This window comes from Paramormyrops kingsleyae, chromosome 8, assembly GCF_048594095.1.
Source record: "Paramormyrops kingsleyae isolate MSU_618 chromosome 8, PKINGS_0.4, whole genome shotgun sequence".
In the NCBI taxonomy this organism is placed as follows: domain Eukaryota; kingdom Metazoa; phylum Chordata; class Actinopteri; order Osteoglossiformes; family Mormyridae; genus Paramormyrops; species Paramormyrops kingsleyae.
This window is the reverse complement of record NC_132804.1, coordinates 17990122-18010756: the sequence shown is the minus strand read 5'-3', so window position 1 is coordinate 18010756 and position 20635 is coordinate 17990122. Positions and strand designations below refer to the sequence as shown.

The following is a 20635-nucleotide window of genomic DNA, read 5'->3' as shown; positions in this document are numbered from 1 at the left end:
GCGAACCGTCTTTTTTCAAGTTCTGAAATAACCACCCACCACCATTTGTTATTAAAGGTGATTCAGCTAAACCAAATGCATGTACTTGTGGCTGCAGAACAATAATCTAAAAATTCCATACTCGTGGCGCTCAGTGGTGATGTTCTATGTCATGACTAGCGATTTAAGATGCAGTGCCTTGGGATGAACACATGAGACCAATTAAAGACCCGGTGACAGTGATGCAGGACTGTTTGTACAGCATGTCACTTTGATCGCTTTGGCTTGTCACCGCGTGTGCCGTCCAACCTACTTAGGTTAGCTGCGTTGGAGAAGCGATTCACCCACCCGGAGCAAACACACTGAACTCTACACACATGCAGTTCACATGGCAGCTGGGGGTAATCAGTGTGCTTTTTGAAAACGCTCAATTTCATTTAAGTGATCCTTTCCCAGGGAGATGCTCTGATGAGATGGAGAAAACGAACCTCGGTCCCCCACATACAGGCGAGAGCGTAAGCGGTGAACTCGTCGATACTGCGAGTCCCTGCTGTGTCGGTGAAGGATCTGCAGCTCTTTGCAACTGTGAGGTCGCACTAAATGTAATAAAGCCTCAGTCTGTGACCATCGGCACAATTAACGCTGCAGTTGCAATCGGTGAATGAACTTGCGCTCAGGATGACCTAGATCACTCGAATGGCCAGTGTTTCGGGAGGAAACGACAACGAATCCGTTCATGGAGTTTATGGGAAAATGCGCGCTCTGATAATCTACGCCACTTTGTGTGCGTGCGTTTTCAGCCAAGGTACAGTCGGACTCTTTCATATCGTTAATGCATTTTAATTTTCTTTTAATGAAGCAGTCGATAACGTAACATTTATTATTGGATTTATAAATACATCCCGATACAAAAGAAGTTGACGTTGTTATTCACATAGTTCGATCTACCGATTTACGCCAAATTGGTTCTGCGCTAAATTTTATTAGATACGCGTCAGCTAATCATTTTTGGTAAAGTTACTCTTGGGTATATTTACATGGCAACATATGTTTCCTTATAGTATTGCTGTCTTTATTTTTGTGTTATGTTAATATTCTAAAAAATGCGTCTGCTTTACGAACCTTTATGTTAGGTAGGCTGCTTCCCATGCGTTTTTACGCAACTCATGCTGCCATTACTGATGCACGACTAATCGCTAGTGGCGGTGAATGACAGTCTTTCAGTTTTCGTTTTGTTTTTCTGTTCTTTGGAAATAATGTAGCTAATTTTACCATCACCAGCACTATATCAGAAATACAGACGCTCCGAGGTTAAGTACATGAAGGCAGTATATTAAAAATTCCAGAAAGCCTTTTAATCATATATACAACATAATGTTTTTAAATGCTATTGTGCTTGCTGTAAAAAATACGCTTCTCAACCTTGGCGGATTTGGATGGATTAGGTTGTTAAAAACATATTTAGTAGTCGCGTTAATCCACATTTATAAGCCACAGGTCCTTTTAGAGAGCAGGTGTGATTTATTCTTGTTTTCTAATCCCGTGTTAGGACTAAGACTAAGGCTAAACAAATTAACAAAATATTAGGTCAGTTAAAGGAGCTAATTAAATCATAAAATGTCCGAATTGCCAATATACATTTGAAGGGTAAAAAAGACATTTTATTTAGGTTTTATTTATGTCATGAAAATTGGATGTAACATCACTCAGCAATAGAAGTATTCGTGATTTATGCTCTCCCCCCGTTTGGTAAGATTTTAATGGATTTCAGTCTTTAGCTCGGTTCAGATGAAGAAGCCCACTGGAAAGAACACCGTAAAATACATCCCAGGAAGCATATATATACTTTAGTTTAACTGTGCATTTCATTAGGTTCAGCTTCATGACAGCGGCAGGAAAATGGGCAGTCTGATAGTCTAGCGACTTTGTGAATGCAGTTTCAGCTCAGGTATAGTTGAGCTATTTTTCTTGCTTATGGGGCATATAAATTCTTAATGCATTTAAAATATGTTCCGCTATGAATTTGAGACATACACACAGTGAGATGCATATACGCGCACACTGCTTTGATAGACGTCTTTTTTTCTAATAATTGTACCCAGTTCGAATGGCAGACTGTATTACACCACAGTGTCTTGGCTCCGTTTCCTGACACTCTTCTTCTCTGACTGTAGTCCTGATTAACATTAATCTAACACTCCAGAGGAGCCCAGAGCCTTTGCAGTGATTATCAGCTATATCTCAGGAGCGGCTGTCCCTGGGCTGGCGCGCCCTGTGGCCATGAGCTACGCTGTCAGTTTTATGGAGAAGCTATTAGACTGACCAAATGGGGTTAGGCAATAAGCTGCCTAACACTGCGCTATTTTGTCATTTTCAAAGATTATGAGAACATAAAAGAAACATAGAGCATAAATTGTTCAGCTGAAATAAAATTTTTGTCCCTTTGAAATAGGGGAACTGAAATTAACGGTCTTTCCACCCCTCCATCACTACATCCAATGCACATTCTAAGCGTGATCATTGGTCCCGTGTTTCCAGAAACTGCCTCCTACTGGGTGAAGTGGGGTTAAGTGTCATGCCCTGCCCAGCTCCTGTATCATCGTTTGTCATTTTAAACCTTCGTCTGTGTCCATCAGTGTGGCCTTTGCAGATGCAGTGTTACCACTGCGAAGAGAGCCCCCTAGAGGACGATTGCTCAGCCCCGCACTTCATTGTCAACTGCACAGCGAACATCCAGAACGCCTGCCAGAAGGAGGTCATGGTGATGGCCAACGGTGAGGGAAGCCCCGCATCCTTCAGCTAAGCTTAACGTAGCATACCCAGGCCGTATTGTACTGGAAATGAACTGGGATCAGTCTGTCTGACTGTGAGCACCATGGTAATGCAGCACATTTCACAGCCCTGAGTAATGTTTGTAAGGGAAATGATTCATGAGACAGCCATGGGTATAACGTTTTTACTGCTTCTGAATTCACACTTTGCCGGAATTTACTCCATATCTATGGAAGCCAGTTTGCTTAAGGTTTCAAACGACATACGGGGCACTTAACATGTGGCCCGTGGATAGCTACTCAAAGCTAACCTTTGAGCATCACAATAGCATACAAGTGCAGCCCGAACACCAACACGTAAATAAGAATCCTTAAAAATATATAACGCACATATGAGAAGATACCGTCAGCCATCCATCTTCCAGCTTATCCAGTACAAGGTCACGGAGGTCCTGGAGAGTTTCCCAGGCAGTAAGGCAGAGACCCTGAACCAGATGGCACTCCATCACAGCGCACACAGTCACACAGCATGAGAAATCTCAAGGCTCCAATTCACCGAACTGCGCGTCTTTGCACTGTGGGAGGAAAGTGGAATACTTGGAGGAGAGCAGCATAACACGGGGCGAATATGCAACCAACAAACAGAGCAGGGGCTACTGGAACATTTGATATCTCAGAATGTATTTCTAAATAAAGTCTTTTGTTAACCGAAGAACGGTTTCTTAATGATGTATCTTGTTAGGGTCGTGTGCTGTTCATGCACATAAAATGATTTCAAAGAGTACCTGCAAAAAAATCGTCAGTTTCATTAGATCTGTACCTCTGTGCACAGTGCCTCCGTTATCTTTTAACTTTTCGTTTTGAAAAAGGCAGGAATAACATCTCGAGGTGGCTTCTCTAGGGCGTGAGACGCCAGGCAATTTTACATGTCTAATTTCGACACTTTTTGATCGTCATAGATTTTCTGTCACTATTTCCTGTTACGGCCATTGAGAACTGACAGTATTTCGGAGCCATTTCTCTAACTATAGTTTCTGGAATGTGTGTAAATATGTAAACTTTGTGTAGTAATGGCTGCTCTTCCCCATTGTGCTGCGGTCTCAGGTGTGTCCTACAGGAAGGCGTGTGCTTCCTTCACCACCTGTCTCATTGTGTCTGCCGGCTATCAGTCTTTCTGCTCTCCGGGACACATGGGCTCAGTCTGCATCAGCTGCTGTAACACTCCTCTCTGCAACGGGCCCCGCCCTCCCCGCGCCTCTATTGCTTCCTGGCTCCACCCACCCGGCCCCCCTCTCCTCCAGCTTGCTTCGATTGTCGTCGCCACCCTATCTGCCCCTCCGTGATTGCGAGGGGTGGAATGGGGTGGTGGGGGCTGCAATGTGGTGGAGCTGTCTTGTCTTGGGTACATTTACTTTCTGTATGTATTTATATAATGCAGTCATCCCTTAAGAGGGACTCGGCACAGACAAATGGAGACAGGAGAGGCGGTTGTTAGGGTAGGAATGCATGAACACAAATGCTGCTTGGAAACATGTCACTGCTTTTCCACAGCTACTGCCTGGCTGGCGCTCTCTCCCATTCAGTCTTATGCGGTTCATTAAACAACTCCACTTTTTGTACTTTATCATCTGAATTAAATCAGATTTTGGACCACTTATTAAAGAGGGACAGTGTTGCTCTGCAAATTAGCGCTAGTCACTGAAACAAACTGAATGAAATGTAAGTATTCAGTCAAAGATAAAGTTTTCCAAATTGCACGGTGCTCAGCAATAGTTTGTGCCCAAAAAACACCAACAAGTTGTACATAATGGTTACTCTAAAAAGAAGGTGACAGGCAGGGTGTGCAGCTTAACACCTGAAATTCCTTTGCTGAGAACCTGAAATAAAATGTTAAGTAAATTTGGAGGAGGGAGGTACATTAAAACTGCAGTGAACTTTTTGGACACAAGTTATTTAGCGTTTGCAAAACAATTTGCTTGCTTTGCCTCCCACGGACTTGAAAAGCAATCCTAGTCTTATGTGTAGATGTGAAATGTGTGGGGGGAGGTTACCGTGGGTAACAGAATCCCTCAGTGGTCATAGGGGGTGCCCTCCCCATTTATGCCTGTCAATTTCAGAGTGCTATTAAACTGATATTTATTTCAAACTAGACTTGGCTGACATTCATTTACTTGGCAAACCGCAGCAGCATTTTCTGCATTAGTGTAGCACTGGGTGACATTCCAGCGTCTCTATAATTCTGATATTGGTGAGACTGTTCAGTGCTTAAAATGTTATAAAATCAAACAACTTAGAAAGCAAATGAATGCTTCAGCTTAAAGAAAGATTGGGGTACAGGAGGAATTGCATACATCAAGTAGTAATGACACTGCGGACTTTGGGAGTGTTTTCCTGCACAGAGGCTGGAAACATGCGGAAGAGAGATGAGCGTGCACAAAACGACATATACACAACAACCGTCACTTATTCAGTTTATTATACAAATTTCAGTTCTACAGTCTTGCTTAATGTAAATGGCAGTTCCAAAATTTATATTTCACAGTATTAACATTCTTGCCACCCTCCCTTTCTCCCAAAATTAGTGAAGCACAAATCGGTAAACTAATTTTGTTGGCACTAATTAATAAAGACTACTTTCCCAATGAAAGGGAGGGAAACTCATTTGATATGTTACCTTTTGATGTCGACAGAACTGCAGTAAACAAGGGACAAGGCTGCGGTCCTTCCAATGGATTGTATTGGAAAAAAGCCATTTTCACATCTTAGATCAGGTGCTTGTGTCTTAAACTTGGAACACCAAGAAATATCTTCAGAAAATTTGGTTAAAGGGGCTCAAGTGATGTGTAGTGAAGGAGATGAACATGGGTGGCGGGGGAGGGGGGTAAATACGACACTACAGCATGCTGTGGGGGGGTTACACAGCACATACAGTGAGACTGGGTTCACACAGAGACCAGCGCTCCTTCTACCCCCATCATCACTGCACTTGGTACTTCTGTTCTACTTCAGAAACATTTTTCTCCAGAATTGTTCAGGGGAGAAAAAAAATATTACGCTTCTCACAGCAAGTCTGTTACTACATGTTATTTTCTCAACACGATTGTACCACCAGCAATCGTCACAAACACCTTGAGGGTAAAAAAAGCAACATAGAGAAAGGCAGCAGTAATTTCTGCAAAGGTCTACCAAGGCAGGCAGGTCTTAAGCATGGCTCTCTCACAGATCAGAGGGGACATTTTTCACTCCCTGCAAGGAACATAAAATGAAACAGGAATGAAGATGTCTGACCTTTCCTGTCAGGTCGACCCCAGGTTTAAACATCGATATTAAAGCCTTAAAGGGCCGACGCATGTCAGAAATTCACCGCAAGAACATTTCTCACGACGAAGTTCAAAGCACTGGCAAAGGCGTACAAGTAATTCAGACATCCTCATTAAGAGGCAAAAGAAAAAGACTTTAAAAAGTCATGAAAAAAGATACACACAGTCTTTCCTTCTACTAAGCAAGAGAAGCAGTAAGCCATGCAATTCAAAGCTAAACAACAGTGACACCAGCTGGACAGAACTGGTTACTGCTATACCATCAGCTTAGATTCTTGTTCAAGAGTAAAAAATATTTGAGGGGGTTCAGTGTTGGCAGCAGAGGAAATTTGATGGGGGCGGGGCAATGAGCAGCAGTGACGACGGTAAAAAATTGTCGGTTGGGTTGGGGGGATCACTGGGTAAGCAGACGACCCGTAGCCATGTATCTGTCAGAGACAGGACATGTTATAGGATGAATGCCTTCATTAAAAAAATAACATTATAGACAGGTGGGTGGAATTTGAGGGAGAGGGTGAATACCCGCCCAATGACGCCGACCCTGGGGAAAGAATCCTTTAAGCTTCAAGGCTGAATGACAACAATTTGAAACCCTGAAATTTAAGATAGATCAATCCGTAGACACTGTTTTGTTCCAATAAGAGATGACCTCGATACGATGCACATCTCCATGCATTGCCAACAATTCAATACGTTAAAGATGCATATGAAGCAATTACTGTTGCGATACGATGCACCCCTATTGCGATGCAGAGCGATTCGCCATGACACGCCTCCAACTTCCGCGAGACTTGGCCGAGAGACTAGCAAAGAATTAACCACTGAGAGCAGTGGAGATGAGAGATAGCGTTTGAGAAACAGTTTACTGGGAGGAATCAATCTAAATATTAACCCTCAATGGGTCCTTGTCAGAAAGTTACGTTCCAGGTCCTTGGGGTTCAAGTTGCACCCCTATCCATTGGCATATATAATTCAATGGTACCAAGCTCAAATTCAATTAACTAAAGTTAAGATACATTTATTAGTTAACTGAATGATGCTTGCACAGCTTACGCAGTGAGATAGTGCAGTTAAAGGGGTGCGGCAGTGGGGGGGGGCAGCAGAGGGGACTGGTCATATAATGCACATTCCGACTGTATCCTCTTGCAGAATGTGTCGAAGAGCTTCAGCTGTGGAATACCTAGCCATGGTGTTATATCTTTTCTAACAGTTGAAATGTAAACAAAACAAAATGGCTGACTTTTTTTAATATCCGAAAATGTTCTAGAATATAATAACATAAAAAATTATAGTAGCAATTATCACTAATTAACTGAATTTGTCGATCATATCAATGTCATAAATTAACCCTAAAAAGGGTTATGTAATAGCAACTGGACTTTGTTTTTCATAGAAGACGTTTTGCACTCCATCCAGAGTGCTTTCTCAATTCTGACTGACTGGCATAGCAGGTTGATGAACCCTGTGGAATCCTCAAGTTGTTAGCACTAGATGGTCACCTGTGGGTTTTTGTTGTTCCTCCTGGCTTTCATGTGTTTCACTGATACCACCTGAGGCCGAGCGTGAACGACTTTGGAAGCGTTTTGGCAAAGTTGAAAGAACTGCATTGTAGGTGGACCGGGAGGACAACTGCTTCAAATGAACGACCGTCGTTGAACAGAGGAGGTGGCCTAAGACGTCTATCACCTACCTACAATGCAGTTCTTTCAACTTTGCCCAGACTCTTCCACAGTCGTTCACGCTCAGCCTCAGGTGGTATCAGTGAAACACATGAAAGCCAGGGGGAACAACAACAACCCACAGGTGACCATCTAGTGCTAACGACTTGAGGATTCTACAGGGTTCATCAACCTGCTATGCCAACCAGTCAGTCAGAATTGAGAAAGCACTCTGGATGGAGTGCAACACTTCTTCTATGAAAAACAAAGTCCAGTTGCTATTGCATAACCCTTTTTTAGGATAACCATGACCTGGATAACTGAGAATCTCCACAGACATCTGTCATAAATTAAGTTTTTTTTGGGGTGCATTTTGCACCCCCGAAGAAAGTATGCCAGCGATAATTGACGTCAACACTTTTTCTATCATTTTCTGCATGACCGTATGTAAAACTGGTGCACTTACAATGTCCTAGAGGATAACTGCTGTAATTTTAATAACAACATGGTAGTAGCCATAGAAATGGGCATGGGGTGCAGAACGCACCCCAAGGAACCATTGAGGGTTAAACTACTGGTCAGAAATTATTTGCTGCTTTTCTAATTATAAAGGCATCGGGCATCTACTTATCAATATTTATTTTACCCTGGCCGTTGCTTCCGTCTCGATATCTTTAGTGGACAGGCCAGGCCGGGACCATCCCGTGTTTTGGTATGTTAATGATGTGACGTGGCATAGAGAGGGAGGCGCTGGCATAGGTGCGGCACAGCAACAGCAATTGCGGTGACAGTCGGATTTCACGGATTTTATGACCTGGTGGGGACTGCAATACGATGGGAGAGGGGGGTGATGGTGAATACAGTGTGGAGGGGGATGATTTACACAACAAAATAAAACTAAAGACTCGCTTGCAGGCCTAAATCTAAAAAAAAAAAAAAAATAGTAGAGGAAAAAACAAAACAATTATTATTAAAGATTCTTCCGCACTTTCCCATAAACATAATAATGAGCTGGCGATTCTTCCCCCCTTACAGACACAAAAGTGTTTTCTTTTGCGTGCAATAGTTTACAGTAGTCACAAATTAAACTTTTCAATGTTAATTCCAAAACATGGGGAAATATTACAAAATTATAGCAAGTAATATGTATCCAGTTACTGGTTTATATACATCTAATTTTGATGTATATAACTGTTAAACATATTGCATTTAATCAAAATCTTTTAAGTGAACCAAATAATCTTCTACCCAGCTCATTACTAATAAGTTTCTAAATAAAAACAAGTGGATGGCTCAGTTTTATTCCTCTAAAAGTCGGATGAGCCAGGAGCCATATTTTAGTTTCCCAAACTCAGACACAAGCAAGCTTGATCTTGCGAGCCTCAGCTTACAAACACAAGCAGGTTCGCAATAAAAGACAAGCCTTCCTGTTGTCTGGAAGCATAACAACCCCTAAAAACATTAATAACACCAATTGTGAACTAAATAAATAATACAAAATTAATAAAGCAAAATGATTTAACTGTCTATTCTACATTAAAAAATTGCATTTTACTGATGCAAAGATGTTAGAAATGATGTATCCCAAATTGTATCCAGTGCACAATTTTTTTAAATCGTAGCAGTAACATGAACTTTCATACTGGTGCACTGATGCGAATCGGTGAATCTTACCATCCCTAGTTCCAATTGGATTACACAAATGGGTTGCCTCTGTTATAATAAACGATTGTGGCTCGATTCTGTATTAGTAATAGACCGAGTTTTAATTCATATAATTTTCTTGCTAAACCAGCCACGATAACTCAAAGAATCCTATTAGCTAGACTGACCACAGGCAAGCAAACAGTGATTCAATGCAACACTCTTCCTCATGCCTTATTGTAGAATTTGTGAATGCTGGGGCAAGTAGATGTTACTCTTCTTGAGTCTCTTAGAGCCAGGATTTACCAGATCAGTTTCTGTGCCGAATTCTTGGCAAGATGCAAAGCTCAAAATGCCTGACTTCATTCTGTATTTTGCTTTGTTTTTTCAATTGTAGTTGTTCGGCGGAGTATCTGATGGTACTAATCTTTTACTGTACACAAAATAAAAAAAACAAATGCAATAAAGTATAACAATAACGACATAAAATTTTCTATCAGATGTCTTGTGCTGCCCACAGTTTAGCAATGATCCATACAAAGTACACAAATCCACCCATTCCATTTCACATGACACAACGAACTGCAACAGAAGAAACTTAAGATTACAGCTCAAATGCCAAAATTCAACTGCCTGAAAAAAAAGACTACATCATTATACAAAATCAAAATCTAAATTATTATCTGAATGTTAAAGTGAAAACATCACTGCGATTTAAGATACTACTCCTGGTCAAGGTTTCCCCTGCTGCATTCTTAAAAGTAGTTCAGAAGATCCAGGACACGTGGTCTTCACTGTCCCCTTCATCTGCTCATAACTCCTCTACTTCTTTTCTTTCTTCTTGTCCTGCACATGGAGCACACCGTGAGTGGAGAAACACAGAAAGACAGCACAGCCTAAACGCCACATAACACACAACACTACAGATATTTCTGGGAGGGAGAAAAAAAAAAAACTCACTCAGGACACAGCAGTCACTATCTCCACAATAAAGGACCTCGTTAAAATGACACGAGGAAAATGGATGGGGGAAAAAAGGAAAACTTCCTCTGAACATCTAATCCCCGCATCAAAAGCACAGAGCTGGCTGCCGTCCTTCAAAACATTACAGCCAAACTATAAAGCTGAACGGATGGATCTGTGGGTGTCGATGATGCCTCTGACTAATAGGGCTGAATCCTGTCAAAGACCATCTGCCCCTTCTGAGGGTTCTGAAAGGTGATCTGTGCTTCATTTCATGTTCAATCTGTAATTTCAAATGTCGGATATGAAAGACATAAAAATTTGCCATAAAAGGGGACCTGTCTAGGTTTCAATTTACATGTCAGAAATCGGGATCCTTCTGAGTTAATGGTAAATGGTATTTTATCAAGCCACTTAACTCTGCCCTGCAAGCCAACTTCTAGCCAATGAAGTTCAAAACTGACAAGGGTTAATTTAAGATTCAGGTCTAAATCGAAGACAAGCTCTCAGACATTCCTCTAAGTACCAATGCTGGTCAGTCTTCAGGGTTGGAGGTCCACTGTCTGCAGAGGAACATCAGCAAAACCAAAGAGCTTACAGATTTTACAGATTAAGTCCTGCACCTCCCTTGATGTTCATCCGAACGGTAATCTGAACTGTTTAAGTAACACTGTCAATGTGTATAAAGAAAAATGAGGCCGCATTCATCTGGACACTGGTTCTTTAACGTGTAATGAAAAATGCTACTGAAGTTAAGGTGGCCTTATACAGACAAAATCGATGGCATCGATGTTGTTTTAACAATAAGATGTTGTGAGAAGTGATCACCGTTTTGCTGCACCACCTGTGTAGCTCACCCGAGGGGAAACGTTTCGTTTGTCCTGATGACGCCCACTGTCCACGGTTGGCTGACATAATGTGGCGCCGTGGGATTGGTCAATAGGACTAATTACAGAGTTACTGGCATGCTTTCAATATTGCAAATTAATATCAATCAATATGTGTATTTTAATATGTGTATGTGTATTTCTGTTTATAGTAAACGTCGTAAGTGTGTAGTTAGCGTGTTCATGTAAATTGTCGGCTTCCCTGTTTGTGCGACTGCTAGTATTAAAGCGATAGTGGCTGTTAATAAAGAGAGAGACGTCCATTTTCAAAGGGCTGTCATCTCCTTTATAAAAGTGACTCGCGCACTTGCTCCGTATGTAGGTCTTCTGCACCGGAAACACCCTGCGCCCTCCAGGCTTGTGGTATCATTTTAAGCATGCAGCAGATTGTTCCCGCTGACGTGTCGTTTTCCTTCTGCCTGGACGTCGCCTGAAGCACATGGCCACCTTTCCAGAGTGGACTCTGACACCCCTAATGTGGGTCGGAAGGAGGCTGAAACTTCCACTGATGACTAGCAACTAGCTTCCCCAGAAATAACTCTTGGCACATAAAGCAGTTAGGGACCATGTCCACTCAGTTATCCTGGACAACCTGAGCTTGAAACAAATGATTCAGATGAAAAACTGAGCATGAGAATATTGTGTGAGGGCAGCTATGCTCACCTCCAACAGCTTCAGGGTTTTTTTGAATCCTTAATGGAGTTCTGTACTTTTTCAGTATGTTTCTGAACATATCAGACATTTCCAATGTTCAGCATATAATTTCCAGATTTCTGATGTCCTTTGCCTTAAAGCTCTCTGGAGCTCTTCGTCATATATTTTTCTCTACTGTCTCATTCTATAATTGCCTGGGATTGTACCTTTTTAGCTATACTGGCAAGTCAGTAGTCTCCCTTAGGGATTAATAAAATATATCTCATCTCAGCGCAGAGATCTGCCCAACCAAATTGCTCTATCGATTTCAGTCTGACTGGAAACAGATTGGAAAGTTTTGAAGTTCGATCTCTGCCAGATAACCCGTGGGATTATGCTGCAAGCTTACTTAATGGTACCCACTAAAGCATGATCTGTATTCCAAACACACTGCAGTCGGCTTACTGGGTAGTATGGTCCCTAAAAACCATGGTCTGCAAAATATTTTGGGGATTAATCAACAAGTTCTTTATCTGTAATTGAAATTTCATTTTTCATGCTCTTACATATATTTCATGGTTATATATTATATAATATATATATTTCTCTTATATTGGCCCGTTTTTAGTTCATTTTGTCCATCTCAAAGTCACAGGATACAAATCTCATGGGTTGTCAAGCGCTGAATTTCATCGTGAGGGAGCCCAGGCAAGTTTAAGGAGACCTTTTCTGGTGGCTCACAATTTTCACCAAATTTTACAGGTTTTTTACTACCCGTGACACTGTTCTAACTGCAGCTAGTTTGACATGTATGCTGTATTACTAACCTTAGATAATCCATGCTCACTATTCCTACCATGTTGCCCCAGTACCATCTACATAAGTGATTAGGGCTGCTGAACAATTTTAAATTAAAAAATGCTTTTTAGTACCTTTAAGAACTAAAAAAAACATAAGTAAAAATGCCACAGTGTATTTATATGACAGAGAGTCGTATCGGGCCCTGTTCAGCAGGCCCACAAGGCCGGGCTTCTCTCAGGGAAGTCTAAATCTGCACTGAATTGCCATTTCAAACAAAGCAAAATTTGAATGGGGAACCAAAGGGAAGGTTATGGGTTATTAAAAACGGTGAGATTTCTTTAAGTGTGATGCTCTGAAACATCCACCCATCTATTTTCTATTGCCGTTTTTCCTATGCAAGGTCCCAGGGTCTGGGGCCCATCCTAGAAGCTATGGGCAACAATGCAGGGAACAACCCAGGATCAGCATAGGGCACAATACAACAATCACACACACACAATCTCACCCTGAAACATGAAGTAGAAAGAAACAGTACGAGGGCTAAATCATCCGGTGCTTTTTCATTTAGCACGGAGTAGGAAAATCTGGTTGCTCTCTTTGAAGGCAGGATTGGATTTCGAGTAGGACTCACTTTTTAATTAACTTTTAACTTAACAACATAACTTAAAAAATAATTAACATGCCTTCAGAGGGCTAGGCCACACCAAATTTGAGCTGTCCTTGTTTCTGGCATATGCCTCAACAATCAGAGCACAAAGGAAAGCCAGAAGGTGGAGCACATGCAGCAATGTAAGGAATGCAAATATGGAAAAACTGAATTACACTAATTGTATGTAGTACTCTGGTTAAGTACGATTACTTAGTATTTATGCAACATGTTTCACTTTAATACCCAATAGATTAAAAATACATTTTCAGATACTTAAACTGATTCTCCTTAAGACATATGATCACAAGACAGCACGCGACTAAAATCCAGACTAACGCAAAATTTTTTTGTGATACATAGCGTTTACGGAAGCACTAACAAAAGAAGACAACATACAACTTTAAATTTGAACCTTATCTTTTCATTTATGTAATATGTGTTCATTAGTAAGTATTTTTGGCTTACATGTATTTTTGCTATAAGGTATCTTTGAATGGTATGGGAAGGTAAATCTGACTTAAGTAAAATTTGACTTACATAAGGGCATTACTTGCATCATTCGAAAACTGCCTGTACATGGTTTAAAGCAGGGTTCCACCCCCCAGTCGAGGCCACGGAGCACAAGGGCTTTTCTGGAGTGGAAAGTTAATTTCCAAAAATAATCTATATACAGTGGAAACCACTTATAGTGATCATGTCTGTCTGGGTGAAATTGATCACTATAAGCAAATGATTATAACCGATAACCGATTTTTTTTCTTTATATCTCAGATTACCCTCTGACATTTGTGTATTTATTACATGAATATAAGGCAATAGAATGGACAGCGTCGTTATTTACTGACTCTTTCAAAATACAGTACAGCTGTTTCACATTACAGTACTGTACAAATTAAATTACTGACCTGTGTTATAATTCAAATACTCTATAATATAGTACAATATTGTGCTCGGTGGTTCTCTTCTTCCCATCATGTTTTCTGTGCACGTAGCATTAGCCCCAGGTAGCTAGCCAAAGGCAGATGGGTTACCGCAAGGCAAAGTAGGCAAATGAAAAAAAAAATGCTTTCCATATGTTATGTATAAAAAGACCCAAAATGAACACTGCGAGCGGACTACTTGATTACTATAAGCAAATTAAACAGTATTTGTATAGGAATGATTCTGTCCCAAGCTTTTTGATTCATATAAGTGGTTCATCATGATCACTATAAGCTGTTTCCACTGTATGTTCAAACCACACCTATTTTTTTAACTACGTGTTCTGATCGAAGACATCAAAAGGTTGGGAACCCCTAGTTTAAAGGACATCGAATATTCCAACAGACAAGCAGACTTTGGGAGGGGTCCTGCAGTTATATACCTCTCAATGATAATTTCAAGACTAAAATGCTGAAATAGACCAAGGGCTTGAGAACAAGATGTTAATCCTGCAGGCCTCAAACTGTACTGCAAGTGCAAAACCAACAAAAAAAAATCTTACCTTCTCATTCAAGGCAAGGATGACCATGAGCTTTCTGAAGATGGTCACAAAGTCAAGGAACAAGTCCACACAGTGCCTTTTAAAAAGCATCAGGCAGAATCAGTCGGTCATTCCCAAACTGCTGATTTGGGATTAATGCATAGTTTAGTAAATCTGCATGCACCATTCAAACAGGAAAAGCTGAAATAATCTGGAAAATATAACGTGATTTTTATTTCTGCATATTTCATCAAAGAGGAGAACATCACCAGAAACATTACTATACACACATTAAACCACTCGCAAAATTACTCCAATAATCATAATAGTTATCAGAAAATTTTTGACCAGTGGCAAATAATCTTTTAGCAATGTCAGCAGTCATTTTACACAACACTAATAAATCCTAAAGATAGATTATATTGCAGTGCTGTGATTCACTGCACATTAGTTTTATGAGGAGCGTGACACTGCAGTGCTGCAGTGTTAACTGCAGTGCTGCAGTGTTACACAGAGAGCAGACTCACCAGATGTAGTCCTTATCGCCCATCTCTGCCTTCTCAATGATGAGCTGAGTGTCGAAGAGCACGAACCCACAAATTATGGCCAGTCCAATGTATAAATGGGCCTGGGAACAGAGAGAGGGCAAGCATGTTCAACACCGCTCCCAAAGGCATTTAATGCTCTCAGTTTAGCTGTAGCTTTTTTAGGTGGATCTACAGCAGGACATTTCTCTGGAAGCTCATAGGGGTCCACAAGTTATGGCCTGCTCCACAGGCATAAGGCCTTCACAAGGGTCCAGATTCTTTATTTGTCACACACACAGTTAAACAAGTATAACAGGTAGTAAAATGTAGACTGATTTGGTCATGAGACCAAATAATGTGCAATAAAGTTTAACAAATTAAGTTAAAGATAAATATTAAAGTGCTAAGACTAAGGCAGTGAAAGTATATAGAAAAAATATATTCAAATTAACATTACAATTATAGACAGTATCTGTACAGTGTGCAATATGATAGAATAGATATGTATTTGTTTTGTGAAATGCATTATGGTAGTTGTTGTTGATGTAAATAGACTTAAGACATAGAGGTGAGGCAGAGTCCCTTGGGAGTATGAACTTTACCTTGAAGGGAAAGGCTGATCCGATGAACATGCTAAACAAGGACACCAGGAACAAGATGGAAAGCCCAGACATCAGGACTCCTAAAGGGCAAGACAGGCCACACGTATGGTTATAGACTGTGAAGTGTTACAAACTTAAAAAGCAACATGCTTTCCAGGATCAGCTGCATATCAATGTCTGGCTATCAAAAAATTTTTAAAGGTTAATTAGTCAAACGAGTGTGTATACTTAGTATGTCAGTGACCACGTGGTTTGTTCGTCTGCTGTCCTGCAACACTGTGAAATACTGTGTGATGGCCACAGCAGCCATTAATTACTGTGTGACAGACAATCAGGTAAACAAAAAAATGGAAAACGTACTTTCCACTGAATTCAGAATGAATAAGGCATAAATCATTGAGAAATTCAATACATCTACACAAATATTTACTGGAGGAGAACTTTAAAAAGCACAACAAAAACACTGGAAGTTCATTTTAGGATGGCACTTGATGGAAGCCGTCATCCATTCCAGCACAGAAGGTGTCAAGTGATGGTAACTGACATACAACAAGCTCCACAGGTCTGTCCATCAATCCAAGAAATTCCCAATTTACCATGGTGAGCGTAAGCAGCTTAATGCTTCTGCATCAAAACTGATGCAGTTTGAGCACCAAACTGAGAATATATGGAAGGTGTTTTGTGAGAATATTCAATACATTTGTCATTTAAACGATTATTATTTATAGTCCTTTAAATGATATTTAAATGACATATACATAAATTAACACTTTAAATAAATTTTTATTCAGCCCCAGGACAGAACAGACAAAAGGAAGTTGTTTACGAGAATTCAATCTGCTAGATGTTAGGTTTTGTTTAGAGCCCACCAACTGAGTTTGATGGTGGCTTTAACAGATAATGGTTGCTGGCATAATTCAAACTGTAATTTAAATAATAATTTCAATAACAATTAAATAAGTATTTAAATAGTAATTTAAATTATTATTAAAATAATAATTTAATCGTTTAAATTACTATTTTAACTCCAATTTAGATTTAAATGACATTTATTGAATATTGTCATAAAATAGGTGCCATAACAATAAAGAGTGTGGATTTAGTAAAAGGTGACAAGCAAACCAGGCTAATGTGGCAATCAAGCAGTATTCTGAGCACAGAACAGTACTGATACACGAAGCCTCAGCAGTTAACCTCCACGCTCTGTCTGAATCACAAGCCTAGCAGCAACATGCCATGCTGACACCGACCTTGAGAGTGAACCTCAGCGGCCCAGCGGGGTGGGGGGGGGGGTGGGGGATTACAGCCTTACCTCCAAGGAAGAGGTAGCTCCTGCGCTTGGCGTAGAGGGCGCTCAGAGTGAAACATACGAAGATTACAGAGGTGCCCAGGAATGCTGTCACGATGATGCTGTACGGAGAAGACCACAAGAAGACCACAAAGGTTTCAAACAGGTCTCCATCAAGAGAAGGTACAGTGATCCCCTGCTATATCGCGGTTCAGCTATCGCACCCCCACTATATCGCAGATTTTCACCTATCGCTTTTAAAGCGTGTGGGAGGGGTATTTTAAGGCTTAAAAATGTTTATTTATATGGTCTTTCTAAATCGCGGATTTTCACCTATCACTAATGGGTCTGTAATGTAACTTCCGCGACAGGCAGGGGATCACTGTACTCGGTTAGAATTCCAGAAGCTCTGCAAATCTATCAATGCGCGGTACATGCGTTCACAATTTCACTACAGTACACTTCACAATTTATAAAAATACATTTCTGAATGTATTGTTTTACCTGGGATTGATGGCAATAGCAAAATCCAAGGTTGGCCCCAGCCCAACACCTGACAGAGAAGCACGTTAGCTTTTTTTTTTTTTACATGTTTGAGAAAGTGTAAACATCACTCTGGTGCTTTGGCAGCAGTTGACTGGTTTACCTGTGAAGAAGGCAAAGCCAGCAAGAATAGCCAGCCTCTTCTTCTCAGTCTCATGATTATGGGGCGTCATGGTCAACCAAAGCATCATAGCTAAGGAACCCAGCAAAGAGAGCAGCCCCCCCTGTAATGCATAAGAAAATCCAGGCTCATGTCTATACAAAAAGATATGGATGTTTCTAAACAGTTCAGCGAGAGTAAAAAAAAAAAAAAAACCTACTGCATAACACTAATGACAACATTTTGATAGATTGCTATTTTTTTAATTATAATATCAATTAAATCATTCCGAACACAGGCTTACCTGAAACAGCTGTGTTATACAATGGACACATGAACCAGCTGTAGCCACAAGCATGCACACAGCTAGGCAGGAGTACACATTCTTCAGGTGCTCCTGGGTGGAAGGAGAGCTGGACGGGACAGTCACAGAGGAGCAACACTCGTCAACAGAATATACACACACACACGTCCCTATTGTTCCACGCATACACAAATATCTTTTGATTAAGATAGCAAACCCAGATTGGACATGATGGGGGTATCAATAAGAGAGCCGGACTCCAAAAGACAAAACGTACTCACATCTGGGAAAATTTAAATAGAGCATCGAAGTTTATGTTGCGATCAAACACATTCATCTTTAAAATTTCCTGGTGGTTTTAATCCAGAGATTACCTGCAAAAAAAACATGTCAGTCAGTACGTACTCTGAATCCTGTCATTTGGAATATTTTTACAATACATACTTAGCTGTAATTAATCGACCAATTCATTTTTGTGTTGTGTTTATATAAAAAAAATCATAAGAGCCGACTACAGTCTACGAGGTTGTAGAGTTTACCTTTTTTGTTTCATATGAACTGCATTAACTCACACTAACCACATGATTTCTCTCACATTACAATAAACGCAAAGGGTGCTGATTTGTTGAATTTTAAATAATGTTAAACCAAATTTCCATCTCAGCTGGAACAAATGGCAGGTTTTCCTCCGAGGCTCTTAGAAATCTCATTTGGGACCCTGGTACAAGAACCTCAAGCTTAAAGGGACCCTCAAGGGGCCTCTAGTCTAATGCATGCTGGAGCATTTGTCTGCTCCAGCCCCATAGCTCATTTAACCAAACATGATCACTTATTTTAATTCTTTTCCTGCAACGATTAATTACATATGAAGATAACGTATGTGCCCTGTATTCAGTAAATTCTTAGTGTAATGACGCGGCATAAAAACAGAGAAATAAGTCACTGGTTCTCCAATCTGCCCTTTAAGAGATATTCCGAGCGTGCAACTGGACTAAAGGTTAGGGTAATAAAAACAGGTTCTGATCTGGCCATGATCATAAACTATGAAGAAAGTTCAACTGGAATTCTCCAAATAAACTTAAAACAGACCATAGAGCAGGAGAGAAATACGGCAGTAAAAGGAAAAACAGAGAGCAGGGCAGGTTTGCATAAAAGCTGCATGCAGGACCAAATCCACCCTAACACAGGACAAATGTCATACTTTCTGTACGTATGGTGCTCTTAACACCAAATAATGTTCAGTATATCAATGGTTTTGTCCCATTTATTGATTCTCCATGCCATCTTTCTATAATATCTGTTTATATAATGCAAGCTTCTGATTAATTATTCACCTGTCAACCTTTAACACTCTTCATCCACATGTGTACTTTGCACCGAAATTAAGCTACGCAGTACTTAAACTTTACAACAAAGTTAAATTGTTAATACCCGTTTTAAGGTAAGTGAACATTCTTATAGGCCTATTATAGCTAAAGAAGCATTTAATAACCCATTTCATTGTATTACTGAGGCTGTGTTGAACAACTTACATTTTGTTTACTTGCAACCAATCTGAAATTGAAACAACCACACGACAAATTGTAGTTTAATAGCAGTAGCTAGTTAACGATGAACAAACTCTATGAATAAATGATAGCCGGATCAGCACCCCTGAGACGCGAAAGCCGACAATTACACACCCCAAGACTAATGACACAGCAAGGCAACGCATAATAACGACCCGGGGGCGTTGTCAGTCCTCCTCCCTCTCCTTCTCCACACTGACAACGTTAAGGCATTTGTCAGATATCCTGCAATCCCTTCCAGCATAATTAGCTCTATGGCTAAGCCGCTCGACCGTTCGTGCCGCACTGCACAACGCTGCCCGACGCTCGCAGGCGTAAAGGCGCAGCAGCCAGCGTGATAAACGCGGTTTCCCGTACGACTTATTCTGTCGACGACACCGCTAACCCTCGGGCCGGAATGACTGCCGAACCGACGGCCGCTGCCCCACAAAGCGGACCGCCGCTCGCATCGCACCGGCCACCCGACACGGAGACAGAACAAAACCCGTTTAAAGGGAGGAAATGTTGAGGGTCGCGGGTACGCGTTCAGTACCCTACAGCCGATTTTCGCATTTAAAGCCCCCCATCCCCGACAAACTCACCCGAAATAGCTGCTTGACGGACACCCCCCCTGCTCTGTTTACCGTTCCAGTCGCGCGCCGTGCACCCGCCTCCGCATCGAGCCCTGTGTGCTGACGTCACAGTAGCCCTCGTGACACCCACTATTTTGTGTAACAAAAGCGCAACTGTTGCATGTGTGTTGCATGCGAATTGCATTGGTGGGGAGGGAGGGGACCACCGCCCACGTACCATTCGGCGTTGCTGAATGTGCCAATTTAATTGCGCCGTGTCACTTCGTTTACGTTTTACCTCCAGTCTTCCCCTACGTGTTTAAATGGTTACGGTTGTTAAATATAAAATGTAAAATTACATATTAAAAACCTGTTTTGATAAAAT

At 41.0% G+C, this 20635-nt stretch overlaps 2 protein-coding genes across 3 annotated transcripts; one reads left to right on the top strand and one right to left on the bottom strand.

Annotated features, from left to right (window-relative positions):
* The first annotated feature begins 277 nt into the window (after nucleotides 1-277).
* Nucleotides 278-4899, top strand: LOC111854918 (ly6/PLAUR domain-containing protein 1-like). Its single transcript, XM_023833414.2, has 3 exons — nucleotides 278-784; nucleotides 2616-2753; nucleotides 3855-4899. Exons 1-3 carry the CDS (start codon nucleotides 676-678, stop codon nucleotides 4091-4093), a joined length of 486 nt encoding a protein of 161 aa, XP_023689182.2. The 5' UTR covers nucleotides 278-675; the 3' UTR covers nucleotides 4094-4899.
* A 309-nt stretch (nucleotides 4900-5208) lies between these two features.
* On the bottom strand, nucleotides 5209-20392 carry tegt (testis enhanced gene transcript (BAX inhibitor 1)). 2 transcript variants are annotated; one of them, XM_072715373.1, is made up of 11 exons: nucleotides 20281-20392; nucleotides 18413-18505; nucleotides 18132-18240; nucleotides 17831-17951; nucleotides 17689-17737; nucleotides 17209-17306; nucleotides 15897-15976; nucleotides 15295-15395; nucleotides 14789-14864; nucleotides 8301-10218; nucleotides 5209-6963 (listed from the first exon to the last, which is right to left on the bottom strand). In XM_072715373.1, exons 2-10 carry the CDS (start codon nucleotides 18466-18468, stop codon nucleotides 10195-10197), a joined length of 714 nt encoding a protein of 237 aa, XP_072571474.1. In that variant the 5' UTR covers nucleotides 18469-18505; nucleotides 20281-20392; the 3' UTR covers nucleotides 5209-6963; nucleotides 8301-10194. The 2 variants fall into 2 exon arrangements, with proteins under 2 accessions (XP_072571474.1, XP_072571475.1); XM_072715374.1 differs by lacking the exon at nucleotides 20281-20392 and adding an exon at nucleotides 19664-20238.
* Between the last annotated feature and the right edge of the window lie 243 nt (nucleotides 20393-20635).

Bases quoted from the DNA above. Each gene is read 5' to 3' on its own strand.
- LOC111854918 (XM_023833414.2), top strand. From the start codon at position 676: ATGGCCAGTGTTTCGGGAGGAAACGACAACGAATCCGTTCATGGAGTT. The intron at 785-2,615 runs GTACAGTCGGAC...TGTGTCCATCAG, and splicing joins TGCGTGCGTTTTCAGCCAAG to TGTGGCCTTTGCAGATGCAG. The intron at 2,754-3,854 runs GTGAGGGAAGCC...CTGCGGTCTCAG, and splicing joins GGTCATGGTGATGGCCAACG to GTGTGTCCTACAGGAAGGCG.
- tegt (XM_072715373.1), bottom strand. From the start codon at position 18,468: ATGAATGTGTTTGATCGCAACATAAACTTCGATGCTCTATTTAAATTT. The intron at 18,241-18,412 runs GTGAGTACGTTT...TGTCCCGTCCAG, and splicing joins CTATTTAAATTTTCCCAGAT to CTCTCCTTCCACCCAGGAGC. The intron at 17,738-17,830 runs GTAAACCAGTCA...CTTCTCTGTCAG, and splicing joins TGGCTTTGCCTTCTTCACAG to GTGTTGGGCTGGGGCCAACC.